Consider the following 24076-nt stretch of genomic DNA (forward strand, 5'->3'; position numbering starts at 1 on the left):
GAGGTTCAATAAATTCTGCTCAAGTCATTTGCTTTTTTTAAAAAAAAAAAAAAAATCTTTATTTATTTATCCTATAATACAATAAGAAACAAAGCAACGTCTGCACTGTAAATAAAATTAATGTAAAAAGACTTCATATAGTTCAGAAATATATAGTTCTTTCAGGAGGAAAGGCACTTAGTGACCAGTCTGGTGTGTGTGTGTGTGTGTGTGTGTGTGTGTGTGTGTGTGTGTGTGTGTGTGTGTGTGTGTGTGTGTGTGTGTGTGTGTGTGTGTGTGTGTGTGTGTGTCTGCCTGCAGGTGGGCTGTCTGTATGACCGGCTGTTGATAGACTGCCTCAGTCTCCGCAGCAGGAGAAAAGGTTATCTCAGCGGTGTGTGTGCGCGAGCGAGCGACGCAGAATCGCCAAGAAAAGCATGCGTGTGTTTTCCTTCCACAATGCGCTAAAGGTTATCTTTTACACACGCCACCGCTGTAGACTTGACCCCACCCTGTGTGAGGTCACGGCTCTCTGATGTCATACGGCTTAATTTTAGATTTTAGAAAAAGCGTTGGCACATTGGGCCGAACAATGTGTGGTAATAATTCTATGGAGTCAAAGGCGGCCAGCCAGCTGAGAAAACATCGAAGATTACTGTGTGTGTGTGTATGTGTGTGGTTTCAGTGTTTCCCTCGGCCTCTGGTCCCCTGCCCAGCGCTGTAGGGTCTCAGGTGGTAGGAGAAGTGCTTGGCCTGGTTCACAGCTTCAGTCAGGTGCACGCAGTCGATGCCGCTCACTGGGTAAAACACAGCTCACAGATTAGACGGATTTGCACGACGACGGCATCGGTGTGTCCAAGCGAGCGAGCGAGCGAGAGTGCGTACTCACACTGGCTGCGGGTGCGGAGCGGCAGGTCAAGGAGCAGCTGAGGCTGAGAGTCCCGCAGAGAGCGCCCCCGCCTGGCCGCAGAGTTTCCTGAGAGATAGTTTAAATTTAAAAGGGCCATGTTATATATATATATGAAAAAAGATTTACCATCATTTTATATATATGTGTATATATATATATATATATTTTTTTTTATTACCATAATCAGGACATTCCTGAGCTCAGGGCCACAGCGTCTGCTGCAGCCTCTCCCAGCTGTCATAGGGTGACATACACCCCTATGGACAATTTAGAGTTTCCAATTCACCTCACATGCATGTCTTTGGAGTGCGGGAGGAAGCCGGAGAACTTGGCGGTCCCAGGCCTGGAATCGAACCAACGACCTTCTTGCTGTGAAGCTGCGCGCTAACCACTGTGTCACCGCGTCACCCTTGCTAAAACACACACCTTGTGAGAGAGACCATCGGCTGCCAAAGGGTTTGTTCTCCCCTCTGACGCCACATCACTGCTGCTTTGTTTCTGTTCTCTTGACAAATGTGCGGAAGGCAAAACAGAGCATCAGTTTTAGCACAAAGCTGAGAGTTTTTGCTGGTGCCTGTTAACACAGGGCTAAATGTGCTGTTATATGGGAAATTAAGGCCGTTTACAGTGATTAGATTATTCTTTAAAAATACATGTGAAGCTTTTCAACGACAGTCCTGAATGAAAAGTAAAGGAAATTGTTGTTTTTATAGGTGTGTACGTAATTGAAAGCAGATCCTGGAGAGCTGAAGGTAAAAGACTTCAAAAAACACCTAAAAACAGATCTCGACCTCGTTAACGTGTGCGCAAACTTGTTTGAACATGTTTTCAATTTCAACATTGTTTGTTTGAAATGAGTGCATTCTAAATTATGGCTTATCTGTGTGAATGTGTGGCATGGCTTGTGACCCCACTTGACCTTTGCCTGTGATATTTATTATTGGCTGGTATGTTTTTCTTGTGCTTGCAAGTCACCCATCATTTTCACATGCGATGGACCGATAGAAGTTGGGAACACAAACACAGGCCCCTCCCCCCAAGTGTGAACGGAACCCATGGACCCCCACCCCCCCAAAAAAAATCTGATCCTGGAAGTGATAAATAACAGCCGATTGGATGAATAATTATTGCATGTGATGATAAACATAGCTGGTTGCAGACATGTTTCCAACGTCTCTCCACCTCTCAGAAATCAGAGGGCTAGAATGAGTGTGTGCGCACGCATATATGTGTGTGTGTGTGTGTGTGTGGCACCCTGTCAGTGTGCGTGTGTGTGTGTTTAGCGGAGTGCTCGACGCACTCGTCTGACATTCCCCCTGACAGCTCTGAACTTTTCACAGTGCCACGACTGTCAGAGAGCTGGTTGCGAAGGGGAGAGAGAGAGAGAGAGAGAGAGAGAGAGAGAGTGGGAGGCAGAGGAAGGTGAAGAGGAGGGGGGGGGAAACCACGTCAGGAAGTGGGACGGAGCGGCAGCCACGGCGTTGTGCGCCGCTCGTATGTTCTTCTGGCACAGGGTTGGTGGTGGGGTGGTGGTGGGGGGGTGTAAAAGGTTTCTGCCTGTTCTCCCATCAACACCTGGTGATGTGTGATGAAGGTCAGGCCTGTCTCTGCCCAGGAACCCCAGCAGAGGTTGTGCACCGCCGTCCCTGAACGCAGCACTGGAGCGTCACGTCACTCCGGGGGCATCTGCATGTCCGCTGTCGTCTTCACACTTGTCCAACAGCAGTTTTAAAAAAAAAAAAAAAAAATCTCTATTCACCGCTTATGTCTTTAAATGGTTTCCTGTCAGTTTTTTTTTTTTTTGATGGATTTTGTTCACCTCACTGTCCGCATGGAGAAACTGCTGCTCAGAGTAAAAGTCCTCTCTCAGGTGTGACAGCATGGATGTATGATAAGAACTGGATACTGGACATGGGGCCTTTCTGTGTCTGTGGAGTTTTTCATGTTCTCCCTGTGTCTGCGTGGTTTTCTTCTCCAGGTTCTCCGGCTTCCTCCCACACTCCAAAAACATGCATGTGAAGTCAATTGGAAACTCTAAATTGTTCGTAGGTGTGTATGTGACTGTGAATGCTTGTTTGTCTCTATGTGGCCCTGTGATGAAGTGGCCACTTGTCCAGGGTGTCACCCTGCCTTCACTTTGTGACAGCTGGGAGAGGCTCCAGCAGACCCTGAGCTCGGGAAGAAGCAGGTTTAGAAGATGGATGGATGGAATAAAGTAAAAAAAAAAAAGAAAAAAACTCCTTCTCTTGTATTTTGTGACTGTTCACTGATCAGTTGGTCCCTGGCACACAGACAGTGGAGGCTGGTGGCGAACAGGGGAAGCTTTTCATCCAGCCTGCCGTCGTACGTAATGTCATTTTTTGTGCGGTCGCCAAATCAAGTTTTATCTCTTCGCCTCTCAAACCAGCGACTCGTCGACGACGAGGCACACCGATACATAAATAGGTGTGTTTGTGTGAATACACTGAAAGGGCCTGGCAAAAGACGAGCTACTGTGCGGCACAGAAAAAAAAAAAATCTTCTGTTGGAGGATCTTGGCAACGCTTGCTGGAAGGTTTTTTAGATTTTTTTTTTTAGCATCTGTCCATAAAAATCTGAGAACGCCCACAGGTCTGTCTTTTATGGTGCTGCTCTTATTGCTTCCAACAATTAATCCTGTGCGTGTGTGCTTCTTGTTTCGCATCAGCTCTGATCTGACTGTATCAAAGCTCAGGCTTCACACCCCTGTGACCAGTAACTTGTGAAACAGCCAATCGAGTTTTATGTAAGTTCCCAGTTATGAGTTAACTTCCAGAGTGCCGCTTGGTTTTGGGGTGACAGTTATGAAACATCATGCAGAAATGATCCTGCAGTAAGATTTGAACTGGGGATGCACTGATACACCCGGGTTGAGTACTCTACTCGTACAGGTAAAATACGTGGTGATACAACAACAAAGATACCAGCTGTATATGCACGCATATGAAAACTTAGTTGCATATGAGACAGTCAGCCATGTTCTAGAACAGGCACGGGCAAACTACGGCCCGGGGGCCATATTTGGCCTGTTAAACTTTTTAATCCGGCCCACCGAACTTGAAAAAAATTATACCAATAGCAAGTAATAAAATAGCTGTATTTCATCATATTTTTTCAGGGTTTTTTAAGAGTCATTTCAATCAAGAGCTAAGTACTGTGGGGCTTCAACGCTCACGTCACCAAAACTCTCCATCCGTCTGCTGCTGCTCCGGCTCTCTCTGTCAAATTTTACAACCCATTGTGGCCTCACCAGTCAAAAAGTTTGTCCAGCCCTGTTCTAGAAAGACATGCTGAGGAAATAACACAACATCTGTAGAAAAAAAAAAGAAAAAAATATCAAAGTAATTCTATAATGTGTATCTGTATCGGTGAGGATTGAAATGCAGGTACTTGTACTGTAAGAAAAGTGGTATCTATGCATCCCTAATTCAAACACAAGCATGTCATCATGGACACCATGCTCATGTGCAGGCTCAACATTCTGTTCTCACCGTAAATACTTTGCAGCACAGAGCTCTTGCTCGCCGCCGGTTTGGCCGCCTGAGCTCTGACTTCCGCCCTCTTGGTCCTGTTCTCGGGCTGCTCGGCTTCCCGTGGTTCCGCCCCCTCGCAGGCCTCCGACTCACTCCTACGTGTGTGAAACCTGCGGCGCACACATGCCAGCGGGCAATAAAAGAAAGAAAAGAAAGAGTCTCGGGTGCCGAGTTCAAACGTCCAGGAGTTGGCACGGCCCCCGCGCCCTCCGACTCTCTCGTGAGCGTAAACAGAGTTTATTCACGGCAGCTAATTGGCAGCACACACGGAGTATAATTGTGACGCTGAGGGGAAACAGAGGGCGGCCTGTGGCGGCCTGGCAGCCACTGAGAGGAGCGGCGGCCGGGTGTGTGAGAGGCAGAGGGAGGCAGGAGAAGGAGCTGCTGGCAGCCATTAGAGCGGCGCTGCTGAACTTTTGGCCTCTTGTAAAAAGCAGAAGGAGGGTTTGAGATCAGAGCCCCATCTGCCCCAAAGCCCCTCGTCTCACTCCTCTCCCACGCTCACGTGTTGATGGCATCCACAACCAACTGGCGTGTGAGGGGGAGGACCCCAGATGGGTTGGCATGCATGGGGATGTGGGAACAGCAACATGTGGCCACCACATGTCTTCCAGCTCCAGCTACTGACAAAAAAAAAAATCCCCCCTCAGGTAAGAAGGCGTGACACTCACCTTCGCCACGCTCGCTGGATGGTGCGAGCCGCTTGCTCGTGCTCTAGGTGGCGCTGCCCTCGCTCCTGCTTCAAGTCGGGTGCAGGCGTGGCAGACTGGGCTTTCCCCTGAGGGGTCTTGCGGCCGACGGATGAGCAGCTTCTCGTCGAGGTGGGAGGGGCCTGATCAGTCACGGTTCTGCTTCCCGCAGCCGCCGTCTTCTCCTTGTGATTTCGGGGTTTCGGAGAAGCCGAGTCCCCGTCGGTCTTGGCCGATGCTGCGCGCACGGCGACGTGACCTTCTCTCCTCTTCCTCCTGCTTGTTAAGCCGTCAGTTTGGCCGGTGGACGAGGAGGTGGGCTCCCTGACTCTGGGAGTGGAGGGCGGTCTGGGCTTCAGGCCGCTGCTGCTGCTGGGGGAGAGGAGCTCCTTCAGTCGGCTGTTCTGGGAGACGCCGGCCTCCTTGTCCCCGAGCTTGTCGGAGCTGGTAGCAGCTGGCGGATCCTTTAGTTCAGCTGCTTTGCTTCTTGCGGAAGGTCTGCTTCTGCGGACTGGTGTGAGAAACAGAATACATAACAAATACATGTGAGATTTGGAGATTTTTGAACAGTCTGAAAATCAGCTAAACTTGAATGACACATCGCTGCTTGCACTGCCTCTGTTTTCGTTATAGGAGGAAAATCCGATAACGATACATACAGATATGAACAAAAAAATGCTAATATCAGGCTGATATTATCGGTCGGACGATATTATTGGACATTCCTACTAGGAATCCATTGTTCAAAATTATATCTGTCTGTGAAACTCCAGAAACGTTACATGGAGTGAAAGTTTGCCACCTTATCCCCCATTAAACAAACTACTTTGGTGAAAATGGTTGAAATCTTCTTTTTCAGTGACTAAAAGCAATCAGCATGACTTCATTACGCATCAAGGCACCCGAGAGGAGTTTCCGCCCACTCGTACCTTTGTGTTTCTCCCCTTTGCTCTTGGTGCGTTCAGCTTTGGTTGGCATTTTGGTTTCCGCCACTGAGTCACTCATGGTTAGGTCCTCAATCATGTTGACTAAGGAGTTGGTTTCATGCTCTGGTTTCACCACAGGGGGCCTTCGCTTTTCAGCGACAGGGACTTGTTGCACGGCATCTCTCCTCCGCTGCTCCTCCTCTCGTTTCCTGGCACAGAGAAAAAAGGAAGTCGCGTGACAGAGGCGATAAAGATGCTCAGTACTCGAACATTATGACAGCAGCAGGGCCAGTCGGGAACGTTGTCCCACTCACTGTCACACTGTGAAGCTGTTTATTAGACACATTATAGAACTGAGTCCTTTAAAGGGAAGATGATATACACTACCAGTCAAAGGTTTGGACTCATACTTCTGATTTAATGGTTGTTCTTTCATTTTCATGACTATTTGCATTGTAGATTGTCACTCAAGGCATCAAAACTATGAATGAACGAATGTGTAGTATGTATTAAACAACAAAGTGTGAAATACCTCAAACAAGTACATTACATTACATTTTAGATGATCTAGAATAGCCACCCTTCATATAAAAATATATATATATATATAACATCACATAGTGAGGTATTTGACATTTTTTCTTTTGTCAACATTAATCCACATATCTTGGTTATATATTTGAAGAAGAAGAAGAAGAAGAAGAAGAAGAAGAAGAAGAAGAAGAAGAAGAACTAAAGATATAGACAAAAAATAAAATATTTGTAGGTATAAGGATATATATTATATATATTGTATATATATATTTATATATAAAAATAAAGAGCAAGATACATATGAACAGTAGAACAGTACTGAATGTATTCAGTATGGATCCACAGTGTAGAAAGTAATAAAGACAAAGAAGAAACAGGTGTGTCCAAACCTATGACTGCTAGTGTAGGTCGGTACGTGCTGCTGGGCTGGAGCGTGGCCCCGAGCAGAACCGTGAAAACAGTGCAGGATGTGGTTGAATATTTAAATACATTTAGCGAGAAAAAGTGCCTCAAAAACTGGTTTTCGCGTAAATAAGACGACCTGCTTGCAAATTCCGAGAAAAAGGGAAAGTCAGCGCACGCAAGCTTCTGAAGCAAATGTGCCTCTTAAAGAAAAAAACAACAGAATAGACAGACGGGACAAAAGGTGCGATCGGTGAGCAAATGACAGAAGGAGGAAGCGCTGGAGGAGGGAGACAGGAGGAAGACGTATGTGTGTGCAGGGATGCCAGAGAGAAAGATAGATATGGAGAGAGTGTGACTGAAGCAGGCACGAGGGAGGGAAGCGTGCTCCGAAAAAAAAAAAAAAAAAAAGAATCAGTGCTGTTTATGCTTAACAGTTCGGCTGTTGGCCAATAGGAAGGCGGCTTAGGTTCTTTTTTTTCCCTAATCTATCCTGGATTTCTTTTCAAATGTCATTAAATGCTTTGTACCAAATTTTTCCACTTTCTGAAAACTGATTGTTACTAGAGCATTTCCTGGGTTCTGTTTGAACCTGGTGTTTAGCTGTGCTCTGATTTAACTAAAAACAAAACAACAAAAAAAAAAACAAAACAAGTTATTCATTGAGCCTTTTTGCGGCACTCTCAGCAGAGTTCTGTGGGTTTCTGAGAAAGAAATGTTGATGGACACATTGAAAAAAGAGGTCAAACAAGAAGGAGATTATGTCACATTGTCTGGTTACCGGCTGGTTAATTAGTTTAGGTTAACTAGTCTATGAGCAATACAGAAGGGCCTCATTTTATAAAGTACAGAGATGCTTTTTTGGGAGAATATTTTGGGGGATAAAAATAAAGAGAAACTAGTGTAATGACGTGTTCACTCCAAATCTTATGCTGTGGTAAAAATGCAGATTTCAAAAAAATAGATATAGCAACACGCACTCTCAAATAAGAAAGTTAATATTAAAGAGAAGCAAGGTCATTTGTACGAAAGGGGGCACAAGAAGAGAAAAAAAAGAAAAAGGAAGGAGATTTTTAATTTAAGTTATCATTTCGAGTTTTAAGTCGAAATTTTGTGTATAAAGTCGAAATTTCGTGAATAAAGTCGACTTTGGTTCCAGCTGCAGTGGCCTTCACTGGCCACAGCTGTGACGGCTCAACAACCAGTTTGGCGGGCGGTAAGTAAAGAATCTCCCGGACGAGTCAGCGTCTTACTTTGCGGCGTCCTTGCGCAGCTGCTCGTGCCTCATGAGGAGCTGCTTCCTCTCCCGGAAGGCCTTGCGCACCGTGTAGCCCTTGTAGACGGCCTGGATGGAGGCGGCGGCGATGTCCTGGATGGCCGCGATGGACAGGGCGCCGTGCTCCAGCATGAACTGGGTCACCTCGCTGTGCCCTCCCAGCAGGGCGTAGTCCAACGGGGTGTACCTGCAGGAGGAGAGCACCATTTACACACCTCTTTTGTTTGAACCATCAGGCAAACAACACAGGAAAACCACATCAAGAAGAAACAGATTAAAAAACTGTTTCTATCCAACAGTGAAAACCTCCCTCAATGCCACAAAAAACAATCCCTAGCACAGCACATATACACTGTGACGGGATCGTGCAATTACAATGACAGAAAGAATGGCTGTTTTTTTTTGTTTTTTTTAATTGTCTCTGTAGTTGTAAATTCCATGACAGTATTTTTTCTAAATAAAAGCAAGATTTCTAAAATTTGCAGGTGTTTCCATTGAATGGTGTGAAGTGCATAAGCCGTAATTCTCATCAAATCTTGCGGGACGAGATTTGACGAGAATTACATTTGCTTTTGTTAGTTTGCGTTTGTTTGCTGTCACGAATGCTTGTTATATTTTTCTCTTTGATTACTTGTAAGAAATATTCTGTCTCCTCCTCCAACCAAACATAACACGCTATTTTCACTGATCAGTCACGTCCACTGACGTGTAAATGCCAAAAGTGTTTCCATGACATTTGCGATATTCCTCTGTATGGATACGTCTGAAAAACCACCTCATGAGAGCGTCAAAACCTTTAAGCCATATTTGAGAGGTCTTTCCACAACCAGTTTTTTATTGCAATATTTAGGTTTTGAGCAATTCAAGGGGTCATGGAAATGCAGTTTAAATTTTGCTGTGCATGTCACAATGACAATAAAAGTCTATTCTTCTTCTTCTATTCTTCTTCTTGTGGCCGCCCATGCCATTACTTGGCTCCGCGCCCCCCCCCCCATCACCTCTCCTCGGTGTGCTCCATGTGGTTGGGGAAGGCGCTGTAGCCTAGCAGCAGCTTGACGGCATCCAGGTAGCCGTTGTTGCAGGACCAGTGGAGAGCCGTCCGCCCCTGCCGAGACAGAGACAAAGGCCAGGTTGGGCCAGGTTGGGCCAGAGCAGGCGGCAGATGTGTGGGTGTAGCTGGGAAGAAGTTCACCTCCTTGTCCTGTATGTTTGGATCGGCATTGTTCTCCATGAGCACAGCCATGCACGTGATGTAGCCGCCGTACGCGGCACACTGCAGAGGCGTCCGTCCCGCCTGGTCCTGCACAGAAACACAACAGTCATGTCTTAGGAGCTGGTAGGATCCTTGGGAAAGATGTGTGTATGTTGTGTAGTTTCCCAATTTGGGATCAATAAAGTAAATCAGTTACATTTGATTGCACATGTTCACGTATTACTTATTATAATGGAGGAAACAGGATTTGAAACAGATTAAAGCCCCTTTTCTAAATGGTTGGACTATGGTTGTCATACCTGCACATTTGGACTTATGCCATTCTCCATCAGTATCTGGCAGACCTCGGCGTTGCCTCCCAGTGCTGCCCAGTGCAGAACAGTGTGACCGTCCACGTCCACCAAATTCACACGCGCAGACCCTGGACGCGATTGCACTTTAGCCACGTGCACTTAAATCCCAGCCAGCGTGTGTGTTTTCAGTTAAACGCTCCATGCTCCAAGTGGCCCCCTCTAACCTTGGATAAGCGTGAGGATGACGTCCCGGTGTCCCATCTCACAAGCTCGGAACAGCGGCGTGTGCTTCATCACGTCCAGGGAGTCGACCATCGCCTCCTTCTCCAGCAGGAGCTTCACTGTGCTCACGTGGCCCGACAGGGAGGCGGCGTGCAGCGCTGTTGGAACACACAGGAATATGAACAATACAAGGGATACACCCATACCACTTTTTTACAAAACAAGTAGAGTACGAGGAGAAGACGGAAAAACCAAAAGGTTTTTCGCAAAGACGAGTTGTCATATGCATACATATACAACTTGTATTGATTTTGTGGTATCAGCACGTATTTTCCGAGTATGAGTACTTAACCACGGTATCGGTACTGATACCTGATACCGGTATCGGTACTGGTGCATCCCTAAACCTTATCATCACAGTCTAAACCAGAGCAGGGCAAACTTTCTGATTGGTGGGCTGCAATGGGTTCTAAAATGTGACGGAGGGGCCGGAGCAGCAGCAGATGGAGCGTTTTGGTGACCCACCTCATAGGAGAAATAAATATATGATGGGATGTGTAGAAAACATGTGATTTAATGTCAAATGAAAATTAAAAATAGTGTTACAACAAAATCATTGTCTTGAAATTCCATGGTATTTAGCTCTTTATTGAAGTGACTGTTAAAATGATGAAAAAAATGGATGAAATACAAATATTTTATGACTTATTTACTATCAATATAATTCCTTAAGTTCAGCGGGCCGGATTAAATAGTTTATAGGGCTGCATATGGCCTCCGGGCCGTAGTTTGGCCCTGCCTGGTTTGAACAAAGCAGCTCTGATTAGTTCCATCTGGCCAATGAGTGGTTAAACAGGCAGAGACGCTTTACAGTCCCGCCTCCCCCCCAACACCACTGCAGCCTGCAGACAGCGCAGAGTCAAGTGCACGGAAGTGAACTGGTAACCACTCTGCTCCTTCATTAGCATGAGTACACCGCCGCACATTATGCATAAGCAATGACTTCCTGGCTGAGCTGTCGCCATGGAGACCATACACCCAAACATCACTGGAGGTCACAGACGTGGCAGCCTGACATGAGTGGCCGTGTCACCGAGCCGGCGGTGGCGGAAGCCTGTTCACTTTAGCTCCTTCTGCTGACGGGGTTGCATCACCCATTTGATTTGTCAAGTTAGACACTGAGAGTTCTCCAATGTTGTAAGCATGATATTTACCACAGCTTCTGGAAGACCTAGATCCTCTTTTCACTGCTTGGAGGTTTTCATCTCGACAGCTACATCTTTTCGTTGCTATTTTGGCATTCATGCGTTATTTGTAGCATATTTGTAAATGCTGTCGTAATACATCCAAAAATCTCAGTTCTCTTTTTCTCTGCCACACACAATCTGCCGTGTTTTTAAGAATATGACTCTTAAATCATACTGAAATATCTCTCGTGAAAGCAAGAACAAAAACCTGTTTGTGGTATGCAGCAGTTCCTTCAAAACCGAAACATTTCCACTGCGTCTACGTTCTCTTTTCGATTTCACTTCACACAAATGGTTTCAGTGAGCGAATACGCACTCGGTGCTGCGTGCTATAGTCTATTACTGGCGCTGAGTGTTTCAGCAGTGCTCTGACTTCCCTCACCAGTGCCCCCGTACTTGTCGGCCATGTTGATGTCGATGTGAGGTGTGAGGGCCAGCATGGTGCGGATGACATCGTCGCTTCCTTTGCCGGCGGCCCACATGAAGGCTGTTCTTCCCTCCAGGTCGGGCTCGTCCTTCACGGTGGGGTGGGACAGAAACACACCCACCGTCTCCTGCACACACACGTTGGTCAGATCATCTTCAGAATGAATGTGAAATGTTGGTGTGGCAGAACCCGACATGATGGTGCAGACAAGGAATAAAGAAAGTGTAAAAAGAAAGTTTAAAAAGTGGCAAACGTAAATTTTGCAAAAATACAAAGTTAAAAAGATTGAAAAAGTGGCAAGTACAGATAAGGGTGTTTGAAGTGTTATGCAATACTATATAGTATAATATAATATAATATAATCTGATATAATCTAATCGAATCGAATCTAATCTAATCTAATATAATTACTTGCAACCAGTGGAAGGCAAGTTAAAGTTTTATTATTATTACTATTAGTTCTTTAAGGGACTGGCACCTGGGATGAGAGGAAGCGTTTTTTATTAACAGAAAGTGATTTGGCTGATTTTTTCTTGTGTGTCAGTGTGTTGGACTCACTGCGTTGTTGCTCTGAGCGCCATAGTGCAGCGGCGTTGCTCCCTGACTGTCTGAGGGAATCGTGCCCGATGTGTTCCTCTCCAGGAGCATGTGGACAATTCTGGCGTGGCCTGAAAATATATATATTTTACACAGGTAACAACCATGTTGTTTATGGCTATTGTCTTTTTTTAAGTCGTGTTTCATGGTATGTAAGTCTCACGCAATTTAGTTTGGGCCGCGGACTACTTGGTGGCATGACACATTAATAAATTTAAATATACATTTTAGTTACAATTATTTAAAAAAGAAACAACAGTATTCAATTGAATATATACCTTTCAATATATATATTTCAAGGTACATAAATTCAGTTTTGTCAATTTTTATTATTGTCCAGAGTGTCACCGTGCCTTCGCCCTATGACAGCTGGGAGAGGCTGTAGCAGACCCTGTGACCCTGAGCTCAGGAAGAAGTGAAAATGGATGGATGGATCTATTACGCAGAGATGGACGGGATGTGTGGTCACCCACCCAGCAGGGCTGCCCAGTGCAGTGGGGTTCTGAAGAGGTTGTCATAAGCCGTCACATTGCAGCCCTTGTACGACGTCAGCACCTCCACCACCGCCTCATTACCGTCGGCGACGGCAAAGTGCAGAGGAGTCCTTCCCTCGTAGTCCTGCCAGTTCAGCAGGGACTCGGTGGGAGCTGCCTCCTACACGCAGAAAAAAAAAAATCACACAGATTGTTAAGTGCGAATGCTGTGGGGATATATGGACTTGCGAGTGCATGTGTGCGTGCGTACCAGAATGCAGCGGACGGTCTGCGTGGCGCTGGGCTCCTGGCTGTGTGCAGCCCAGTGCAGCGGGATCTTCCCTTCGTTGTCTGGGATGCCGATGTTGGAGTCGTGTTTGATCAGGAGGCGGACGTGTTCTGGCCGGTTATAAAAGGCCGACCAGTGCAGAGCAGTTTGCTAAAACAGAGAGAGAGAAAGAAGGATAAGAATAGAATAGACCAGAATAAAACTTTTCATGTTGTTACAGCAGCAATAGAACACAAGACAGAACAGTGTCAGTGTTTGTGCGCCAGGAGCAACAACGCCATCAACAGTAAAATATAACAATAACAAGAAAGAACTAATTTAAAGTGCCAAGGCTTGTGTGTGTGTGTGTGTGTGTGTGTGTGTGTGTGTTCCGTTGACTGAACAGGGCACTGTTCCCCAGTCTGAGGGCTGTGGGGAGAAAGGAGCGCCTGAACCTCTCCGTTCTCCACCAGGGGAGTGTGAGCCTCTGTTTGCAGGTGCTCCCCTCAGCCACAGCGCCCCATGAAGGGGGTGAGATGGGTTGCACAAAGATGGCAACTGATGCTATTGCGATGAGACGCACAACCCGGTTACACGAGGCGATGACGGCCGACTGGGCTATTCTGAGATTTGCTGAAACCAGTGTCATCTGACGTGATGATGCATATTGGATTAATATGGGAGTGAGGGCCGATGCCAGATACACTCCGGGAGGACACAGAGGAGGCTGTGTTTGCGCGTCCGTGGCCCTGGGCTAATTACGGCACAAAGCAGCGGATTGTTGCAGAGAGCAGCAGCAGAACCGCTACACTGTGTTTAATGCGTACGAGACCCCAGCCAGCAGCTATCAGTCTGTCTGCATCTCCCTGTGAGCTATGGGTCAGACGCCCCGAGCGGCTGAGCTATAAACCGGGTTAAAGCGTGCTAAGACAGACGGTGAGCCACTCGTCCCTCCGTCTACCTTGTTCTTGTCTTGCGTGTCGACCTCTCCCGGTCCGATGTGTTTGAGCAGCAGGGCGAGGGCTTTCGGGGAGGGGTGTCTGGTGGCGAGGTGAAGCGGGGTCATCTCCTCCAAATCCTTCTGCAGCCAGTTGGCGCGGCGGGACAGCAGCAGCTTCAGGAAGCGCACGTTGCCCTGCGACAGCAAGCAGCACAGTTTGAAAAGTTGCAGAAGCCACTTCTTCTTCTTTTTTGTCACATCCCTGACGAGATGTTAAAGTGCCCGTTCTTCCCCCTGCATCGTCATCATCATCATCATCATCATCGTCATCATCATCATCATCATCATCATCGTCATCATTCTCATAATCATCATCATTCCCGTCATCGTCATCATCATCATCATCATCATCATCATCATCATCATCATCATCCTACTCATCATCATTATCCTCCTCTTCCTCATCCTCGTCATCATAGTCATTGTCATCATCATCTTCATCCTCCTCCTCCTCCTCATCCCGATTGTCATCGTCATCATCATCATCATCATCATCATCATCATCATCATCATTCCCGTCATCGTCATCATCATCATCATCATCATCATCATCATCATCATCATCATCCTACTCATCATCATTATCCTCCTCTTCCTCATCCTCGTCATCATAGTCATTGTCATCATCATCTTCATCCTCCTCCTCCTCCTCATCCCGATTGTCATCGTCATCATCATCATCATCATCATCATCATCATCATCATCATCATCATTCCCGTCATCGTCATCGTCATCATCATCATCATCATCATCATCATCATCATCATCATCCTACTCATCATCATTATCCTCCTCTTCCTCATCCTCGTCATCATAGTCATTGTCATCATCATCTTCATCCTCCTCCTCCTCATCCCGATTGTCATCGTCATCATCATCATCATGATCATCATCATCATCATTCCCGTCATCGTCACCATCGTCACCATCGTCACCATCCTACTCATCATCATTATCCTCCTCTTCCTCATCCTCATCAATGTCATCCTCATCTTCCTCCTCCTCCTCCTCCTCCTCATCCCGATTGTCATTGTCATCATCATCATCACCATTACCAGAATATGTCAAATTCCAGCCTCTCCATGTCTTGTATGTGCGCGCCCGTGTGTGTGTGTGTGTGTGTGTGTGTGTGTGTGTGTGTGTGTGTGTGTGTGTGTGTGTGCCGAGCACAGCCGAGCGCACCGTGTCTTCTGTATATTTGCCATGCTGCGACCACAAAGCCACAGTCTGACAGATCTGTCTTGTGTGTGAGCACGCATGTGGGCCGAGAGCGTGTGCTCGTGCACGCTGGCGTGCGTGCGTGCGAGAGCGCCTTCCCTATTCTCAGTCCAATTAGATCGGTAATCCCTGGCCTCTTCCCCTGTCTCAGCCACTTATTGATCACATGTCAAAGAGACAGGGCTTCCCATCACAAGTATCCCCCTCAACACGCAGCATGCACGCACGCACACACACACACACGCGCAGACCCAGTAACCTATTGCCTCCTTTCTTCCATTAAAAACATTACAATTCTGTTAAAAAAAAACAACATACACATTAAAAAAATAAAACTGCACAAAATATGATACTTTATATTCTGGGGCGCTAAAAATAAAATCTGAGGACTTAACCGACTGCTTCTCTGCAATGTCCGTGTGCTGTGAGAATTTCATGCGTTCAGAAGGTGCCCTGCTTAGGAGTGTTTCTCCTCACAGAAGAATCCGTTGTACACAGAAGGGCTACAAAGTGGAACTCACAACTCCTAAGCCCGTCTTCCACGACTATAAATTAAAAAGTTAAACGAGGCCTGAGGCCACGTATGCGGCCACTAGGGGGCACTGGCTTCCCACTGGAGCACATAGGCTGTCAGCTCGGCCAAGCCGTAAATCACACCTACCTTCAATATTTATTCTAACTTTGTTAATCCGTCTTGGCCTTTTATACATATATATATAAATGAACACAGGTGCAATCTCCATGCAATAAAAGCGCGCAGTCACATCCACCTTCATCGTACCTTCTGTGCGGCGAGGTGGAGTGCCGTGCGCTGGCTGTGGTCCGTCTTGTTGACCGAGGCGCCGGCCTTCAGCAGAATCTCTGCGCAGTCCAGGCGGTCTGCCAGCACACAGTACATCAAAGGAGTCCGGCCAAACTGGTCCTCATGGTCCCGCAGCGACGGATCAGCTACAGGAGACGCGCACACAAATACAAATAGATATACACACACACAAACACACTCACACGCGTCAGAACAATGAGGCTTGAGAGGGAGAGAGAGCTTTAGCAGAAAATATTTGTGTCCTAACTGGTTGACATGACAAGCTAAACATACAAAGACGTCGGGATTTTGTGGTTAATGAAGAAAGAAAACTTGTAAACACCATCATTTAGTTTAAATCTCTATTAAAAACAGGAAGGCTTTAAAAAAAAAATTGCACAAACACAAACTGTAACAAGATATGTGCTCACGACACGTCTTCCTCTCTGATTTGATGAACAACTCTCCTACTTTTTTTGTCATGATACCAACATGACCTAAATGTACTGACACTTCTGATTTTGGCTCCTTTGGCTCCTGCTTGCTCTGTCCTTTTTTGCCAATCGGCTGGACCTTCCATCAGGAGACGGGGCCATCGCTCCAGCTCGCATGCTGACGAGCACCTGCTCTGCATTTTTTTTTCCTGTCCAAAATCCAAAAACTCCTACCAGCTGCTGCTGCTCACCTTCCACTCTGACCTTTTTTCGGCGTAGGGAGAGAAAGCTGTCTTATAGAAATCAATAAAGTCGAAGACATTGCTAAATATTAATGGCACTTAAACGCTGCATGTGTGTGCGCGGGCTCAGGACAAAACAGCCAGTCCCCAATTTGTGTCATTTCCGCATGCTGCCTACCAGTGATGAGCTTGAGGAGGGCGCTCCTATCTCCGTTGACGGCTGCTGCGTGAACCTGCGAGCCCGGCGACGTGGCCCCTGGGCCGGACGGCGAGGCCGAGGCCTGCGACGAAAACACACACACACACACAGAAGGTCAGAGCGTCACCTGCAGCAGTGACAGCCACCCGGCGACGCAACTCATCTTAGCATTAAATAAGGTGACCTTCAGCAGAGTCTGGACGGTTTCCCTTACCGTGTGCATAGCTGCAAGCACACCCGGCGCAGGGTATTACACACACGCACGCACGCACGCACGCACGCGCGCACGTGCACACACACACACACACACACACACACACACACACACACACACACACACAGAGATAACAGCATAACAAGCCACATTAAAATGCTTTCTCACAAGGGAATTTATAATCAATCCCAGTTCCCCCTACATAAAACTCTTTTTTTTGAAGGAATTATTTGTTTACCACATTCATGAATGCCTTTAAAATCTGGCCAAATAGTTACAACTTAGTTTATGCCCGCGCTCAGGGGGAGTGATTTACACTTAACTGTAAAAAACACAAAGGAAACATTCTGCTATGTCAGATCATTGTCTCAAAACATCTATCACATTTCACACAGATAACACCCACCTGAGGTTCATCCAGCAGCCAATCACAATCCATACAGATTATTCACAATACTTATTCATGGGTGCAATGAGTGAGTGTGTGTTTTAATATCTCTTCACGTGTGTGTGTGTGTGTGTGTGTGTGTGTGTGTGTGTGTGTGTGTGTTTATGTGTGCATGTGCGCTCCCGCTGAGGGGGACTAAATCTCTTCCTGGCCCCACTTAACCAGGGCCCAGTGAAAGCTGGGTAATCTGCAGACAGGAAGCAGCTGGGGAGGGGCGGGAGACCCTGTATGAGCGTGTAAGAGGGGGGTCTCTCTTCATGTCTTATTCATGTCTCATTAATACTGCAGCAAGCCTGGCTGTGTGTGTGCATGTGTGCGGGTGCTCGCGCCCGGGTGTGTGTGTGTGTGTGTTTGAGGGATTTTTTTTTTGAGATGTGGGACAAGCCCTGCGGGGCTCAACACAGAAATCAATTATTGCCCCTAAACACATAAATGCTGGAGGCACAAACTCCTGCCACAGCCTGAGATTCCAGCTAGACATTTTTATTAGCCATCACGCGGACAGGTCTGGCTCCCTCTCTCTGAGCGTCTGCATAAAAAGGAAGTGATATTGGAATTCAGATAAAGTCCACATAGGCTGATTAAGCTACTCACATTATCTTATGCAAAACTCACTTGACTAGCGTTTCCTGCAGTAGTAAGTGTTGCGAACCGGTCAACAAATGAAGAAGCCCTTTGCGGTGTCATAAAGGGGGAAAAGATCCCGCTGATGCTCAGTGACACCACCCCCAGCCAGGTGTTGGTTCTGACCTCTGACAACCTCATGGTCACCCTGTTTCTGTCCAATTCAATGAGTCAGAGAGTGTTTTTACAGAATGCTACATAGGACTGAAATTCCGATCTAGACAGTTTAAAAAAATAAAAATAAAATCTAATTGCGCTTTGCTTCTACAGCACCTTACAGACATTGAAAATGCAACAAAAGGTCCTTTGACAATATTAAAAAAAAATCAACTGTTGAAAACCCATTCCCCACAATATCAGCACACTCACAAGCATACATGTACACACTTAATCCCACATGGATAATGACCCACACACACTACACTAGTCAATGTAAGATATGGCAGAGACATGTCATGGGATCAGGGAGAGGAAATCACCGCAGGCCGTCCACACCAGGAGGGATCACAGCCTGCGGCCACAGGGAGTGACACCACAGACACCATCCCGACCTGGGTGGAGCACAGACAGCTCCACACAAGGAGCAGAGTCCCACAGTCCTCCAGGTTGGAGGCATCTCCAGGAAGACCAGACACTGCCCCCAGTGTGGAGGCCCCCCAGTGAGGAAATGCTGCAGTTAAAACCGTGAGACTGCTGCACTTGAGTGTCCATCCATCCTTCCATCCATCCATCCATCCATCAATTCTCAATACCCGCTTCTTCCTGATCTCAAGGTCACGGGGGTCTGCTGGAGGCTCTCCCAGCTGCCATAGGGCGAAGGCGGGGTGACACTCTGGACAAGTGGCCAGTTCATTGCAGGTCCACATAGATACAAACAACCATTCACACTCACATACACACCTACAGACAATTTTGTGTTTCCAATTCACCTCACATGCATGCTTTGGAGAGTGGGAGGAAGCCGGAGAACCCAGAGAGAAGAAACAGACACAGTGAGAACATGCAAACTCCCCACTTGAGTGTAATAATGAAAAATAGATTAAAAAAAAAAAAGACAGAAACTTAGGTAAATAGGTATCACATGGTACTGACAAGTTCAACTCTTTGTTCTGAACTGGCGTGGATGAAAGGAAAGACTGACAACATTGTCCTCTGTTCTTTTCTTTCTTTCCACTGTCCAACCCACCATCACCTTGTAAAGTGATCTCCTGTAGACACTGCGTGCAGGATTGCGATTACTCATCATGCGTTCTCACGCTCTGCCAAGCAGTGGCGGCGGTTGAAAACTGCTTATTTAATATCTATAAAGAGGGTTTGATGTGAAAGGCAGCACTTTGGGTTGCGTGGGTGTGTAAATGTTGTGCAATATGTGCCATGTCATGGCAAATTCAATTTCACATGAGATTTTTTTTTTTTTACTATTGAAAAAAACAAAATCAGCCAAAAAAACATCTTGCAGTGTCTGTCTGAATTAGCTGTTCACACGTTGGCGCACACAGTGTTTAAGTGCAATCATGTATGGCATAATTTCTGATGGATATTTTTAAACTGACTTTTGGGTAAAATTACTTTTCAAAAGTAGAAAACTCCCAGCCCTGATGAGTGAGATGGAATGAAACAGCTGCATATTTACTTTTGATGATTTAAACTTTACTTTACTCTTTTAAAATGTTTTTGCTACATTTCAAAGTCGATATAAACCCTGCTGCTGCCACAATAAAAAAAAATATGAATTGATTTTTGAATAATCTTAGATACGGGGGAAAAAACACTTTAATTTGGCCAAACACAGACATGAGGGACACCGATCGATAGCTGAATCTATGTGAGTGACTTTCATATTGTCAAGAGCAGGCAATTAGAGTTTATAAGGATCTGAGTGTTGCGGCAACACCCAGAGCGCACCCAAATTTGGCTGAAAGGGATTTTGCGAAGCGGCGACTGAACTCAAACAAAGGCGGGTATAAAAACAACGCCGGGTCCCGGCGAGGGGTTCCGAGTGCTCTCATTTAGCCATTCATACGGGTTCCTTGGGGAGCGCTCCATTTGTTAATATGAAGACAATAACTCAGAGTACGACTATTGATCGCAGGCCGAGATCCAAACCAAGTGATTGTGCATCTGTATAACTATCGATTCATGCTGATGCTGACATTATTTCGTCTTTATTCATATTTAGACCTCCAATAAGTGAAGTTCAACAAAGAATCCCCACACTCCCACGGAAGCTTTCAGCAACACGACAGGAGTGCCGCGCACACTGCTGCTTCCTTGCAAAACACACGCTGGATGCACAAAAAAAAACAAAAAAAAACAGGCAGTCCAAATGTGTTATTTGGAGTGTTTGTGTACATGCATGTTTTTTCCCTTCAAGTTATTCTGGCTGTGTGTCACTGTGAAGGTGTGAAGACATAGACGCAGCATGCTGCGTAAACACCAGGGAACTGAGCACAAGCCTGCAGCCTTTATATCACTTCTGAGACAAACAGTGAAACTTATATATGTTTTTTAAGGGGGGGGGGGGTCTTACAGTTCATTCAGTTCAGTGGCGACTTTTCTGGCTGTTACTGCTACTTACACCCCCCGCGTGTCTCTTTGTGTCTGCCTGTATGTATCCACGTTTGGAGTAGCAGGTAGAGGCTGCGGGGATCGGGTCCCTGGGTTTTGACTGACAGATAAAGAGGTTGAGCAGGACGATAATATCAGACCACAGGGATGCCCCGGCAGCAAAAGCCCTATTTCTGGGGGACTTCCTGATCCCCCCAAAGACCAATGAGCCGGCTCCCTCGATTTGGTAGGGAGGGGTGGGGGGGCCGGGCCCTGGGGCACAGCGGGGCCAATCAGCATGGGGCGAGGAGGCTGAGTGACACATAGATCTGCTAATTTACATCATTACCACAATGCATCCTGACAAATGAGCCCCCGGGGTGAGAGCCAATCACCTGGGAGAGTAATGCAATTAGGCGGGACCACAGCTGTCAATCTGGCAGCCACGGGGGTCAGGTAGCGACGCCCGTGGCTGAGCCAACCCCTGGCTGCTGCCTGTCGTGGTAACACACACACACCCACACACACACACACACACACACACACACACACACACACACAGCAATATAGATATATACTTAGGGAACAGACAGATCATGGGTGCCCACAGGAAGCATAAGTTGAACAAGTGAAGAGTGCAGAAACAGTTAAGCCACCTGAGGCTGGAAGGACTGTGTGTGTGTGTGTGTGTGTGTGGAGGGTTTTGGGCTGGTGGGAGAGCGCAAGATTGACTTGAGTCCTCTGAGGACTCTGAGGAGTCACACAAGTGTGTGTAGGGTCTTACATACAACTGGGGATGTGTGTTTGCGCGTGTTTACATTCGCCCGTGTGCTTTTCGCCCACAGGGGCACACAGTCTTGTTTACGCTTTGCGCCTAAGCTCTGTGTGCAAGGGACTTTATGACGACCAAATGTGGGAGTGGGCCGCACCATCGGGGAACTGGAAGTGGTGCAGAAGCAACCCTCTGCTTGACTGGCATGTGAGCGAGTCCCGCTGCTAATGAGGCTTATCTTAGTCTCATTAGGTGTGCTGATATCATAGCAGAGCCCTCCACTGAGTCGATAGGCCTCTGCCCAGCACGCTGTTAATGTCTGTTGTGCCTTGGTGTGTGTGTGTGAGTGCGTGTGTGTGTGTGTGTGTAGCAGGTCGATGTTTCCCTGAGTGGCCGACTTTCAGGTGTTGCTGCAGCTTAATCTCTCCCTGTCTCAAAAACACTTTTGCGTACCCCTTCTGGCTTCGGTGCTAAAACCGATGGACGAGTGCGAGATTTGGAAAAGTAACTCCTCCCGAAAACAAGGCCCGGGTTTCTGCAGCCCCGTCCAGCCAGCAGTGCGCTGATACTGATGCTGGCCGTCACCTTGCGTGAGCAGAACGAACCCCTGCTTGAGACACTGGGAGTGGAGGGAGCTGTGCGTTTTGTGTCATCCCATTATATCGCTAATGAGCCGCCCTCAGGAGGGAGGTAGGGGCGAGGCAGCAAGGCGGACAGAAAAAGACGTGCAGAAGAAAACGAACGGAGGGCTGGCAGAGCGAGAGCAGCTGGAGGACTTTTTTCCCTCCTCTTCCGTCCTTATCCTTTTCCCCAACACCGCCAAGTCTAATTGGACTAAAACTGTGATCTAATTAAATGTCCAATTAATGTGCAGAGAGCAACGTGCCCACTGGCAAATGAGAGTACAGGGACATAATCAGCTGGAAAAACAAACAAAAAAATCAATGCGCGCGATGCGAATTGGAAGAGGACGGAGAGAAGGAGGGAAAAAAGCAATGAGAGGTTGAGGGATAAAATTAGAGTGCAGGTAGATGCAAGAGGAAAGCACTTCGGCACACACGTCTGCACGTCATTTTTGTTCTGCAGAGTTTGGGGATTCAAATTTTTCACTTGCAACAAAACCTTTCATGGCCTTTGAACTGATCACTGAACGTCACTGAAACACTAGCGGTGACCAAACCGGAAAAGATACAATTCTACATTTCAGTTTTGTAGGTTTAACAAAGACAGAGATTTGATGAAACTATTCATTTTTGCAGGGTGAAGATCATTTCCTAAAACTTCTAAAGTGAATGAATATGCTCACTACCACAGGATATCACCTTGCTTAATTTGCATCACGTGCCCTGCTTTTCGCTATTCCCCTTCCTCTCAACCACTGATATTCTGACATGCTGAGAGAGAAATCTTCATACGACTCCATCTGTGAGTTTCTCTCACACTGTGACCCCCTACGGACAGATTTAGCTCATAAAATATTAATGCTGCGATTCAATTCAGCATTGCACCTTAATCTCCTTAACAATTAGGCTGTTATGTTTCACACAATTAGCTTTGTTAAACACAGTCTCAGTGGTCTGGACTCTTGAGAGAGAATTACAAGCCCACGGTGAAGGGATCTAAAATGACAGAGACGTAACAACAACAACAACAACAACAACAACAAAAATAACCCCAGTGTGGGATCTTAAATCCCTAAGTGTGATTTGTTTTCTGTCTCTGTGTTGTGACTCTTACCATAGCTGTGTTGATGGTGGACACCTTAGCAGATGTTCCTCAGTTTAGTGCATCGTTCTGGTGATGCACATCCAGCCCACCCACCTGCCCTGATCCTGGCTCCTGCAGGGGCCAGGAAAGAGGATCATTCACACACTGAGACCCTCCCACCTGTTCACACACCTAACAGTCAATCCCACACCGTTGCTGTGCCGATTGCATGGCAGGGCGAGATGTCTCGGGGCGACATATCATGCGTATTGATTAATGCATCTGCGTTACAGATTCCAGGGATTCTATAACTTTTGAGTCAATGCGTTAGTGAACGTCTCGAAACACATGACTGTGATTTGTACTTTAAACTGCACCTCCATAATATTTTCATAACATTTACAAAGATGCTGCATTGCTTTAAACATCATTCTTCAGGTAATCTATTTTAGTACGCTGAGCACTAAAACTTCGCGTTGTCTCGTTTTTTCTTTAGAGGTAGACAGTAAAAATGGGTCGAACAGCGTATCACAATAAGTCACTTCTAATGATGCAACTCTCCAGAAGAAATCTGTTCACGTTATTTATACACACATATACCGAAGGAGGTACAAAGAACAATCTCGTAACACTGAGCACAATGTGTACAACATAAAAGCTTTTTTCCATGTTGACAGAATTGTGAATTTGTTCTTAAGATGCTATATTTACCGTTTGGTTAACTTTTCTATTGGGTGGAAAATCTGGGAAAGTTTTTCTTCCAAGCAAGTCCCGTTCAGTCTCCGATGTTTGAAAAAACACTACAACTCCCAAAGTCTATGGGAAGCTGCGAGTCGCCATTCTTTGAGTTTTCTTGACCGA

The 24076-nt window shown here is 46.5% G+C and overlaps 1 protein-coding gene across 3 annotated transcripts; it reads right to left on the reverse strand.

Annotated features, from left to right (window-relative positions):
- Positions 1-6: 6 nt before the first annotated feature.
- invs (inversin) lies at positions 7-24051 on the reverse strand. 3 transcript variants are annotated; one of them, XM_076012528.1, is made up of 20 exons: positions 23927-24051; positions 23246-23347; positions 16883-16985; positions 16008-16174; positions 13969-14142; positions 13011-13178; positions 12740-12920; positions 12228-12337; positions 11625-11796; positions 9998-10153; positions 9780-9901; positions 9460-9567; positions 9266-9372; positions 8245-8454; positions 6059-6264; positions 5112-5640; positions 4399-4550; positions 1316-1394; positions 869-955; positions 7-776 (listed from the first exon to the last, which is right to left on the reverse strand). In XM_076012528.1, exons 2-19 carry the CDS (start codon positions 23246-23248, stop codon positions 895-897), a joined length of 2808 nt encoding a protein of 935 aa, XP_075868643.1. In that variant the 5' UTR covers positions 23249-23347; positions 23927-24051; the 3' UTR covers positions 7-776; positions 869-894. The 3 variants fall into 3 exon arrangements, 2 of the variants coding, with proteins under 2 accessions (XP_075868643.1, XP_075868642.1); XM_076012527.1 differs by lacking the exon at positions 1316-1394; XR_012925290.1 differs by lacking the exon at positions 7-776 and having other exon boundaries at positions 889-955; positions 1316-1387.
- Between the last annotated feature and the right edge of the window lie 25 nt (positions 24052-24076).

Source organism: Nelusetta ayraudi, unplaced genomic scaffold (assembly GCF_046127955.1).
Source record: "Nelusetta ayraudi isolate G7.1 ecotype Tasmania unplaced genomic scaffold, CSIRO-AGI_Nayr_v1 ptg000136l, whole genome shotgun sequence".
NCBI lineage: Eukaryota > Metazoa > Chordata > Actinopteri > Tetraodontiformes > Monacanthidae > Nelusetta > Nelusetta ayraudi.

Excerpts from the sequence above, each read along its gene's own strand:
- invs (XM_076012527.1), bottom strand. Across the intron at positions 12,921-13,010 it reads AGACCGTCCGCTGCATTCTG|GAGGCAGCTCCCACCGAGTC; the intron begins GTACGCACGCAC and ends TTCTGCGTGTAG. Across the intron at positions 10,154-11,624 it reads CGACAAGTACGGGGGCACTG|CGCTGCACGCCGCCTCCCTG; the intron begins GTGAGGGAAGTC and ends GTGTTCCAACAG.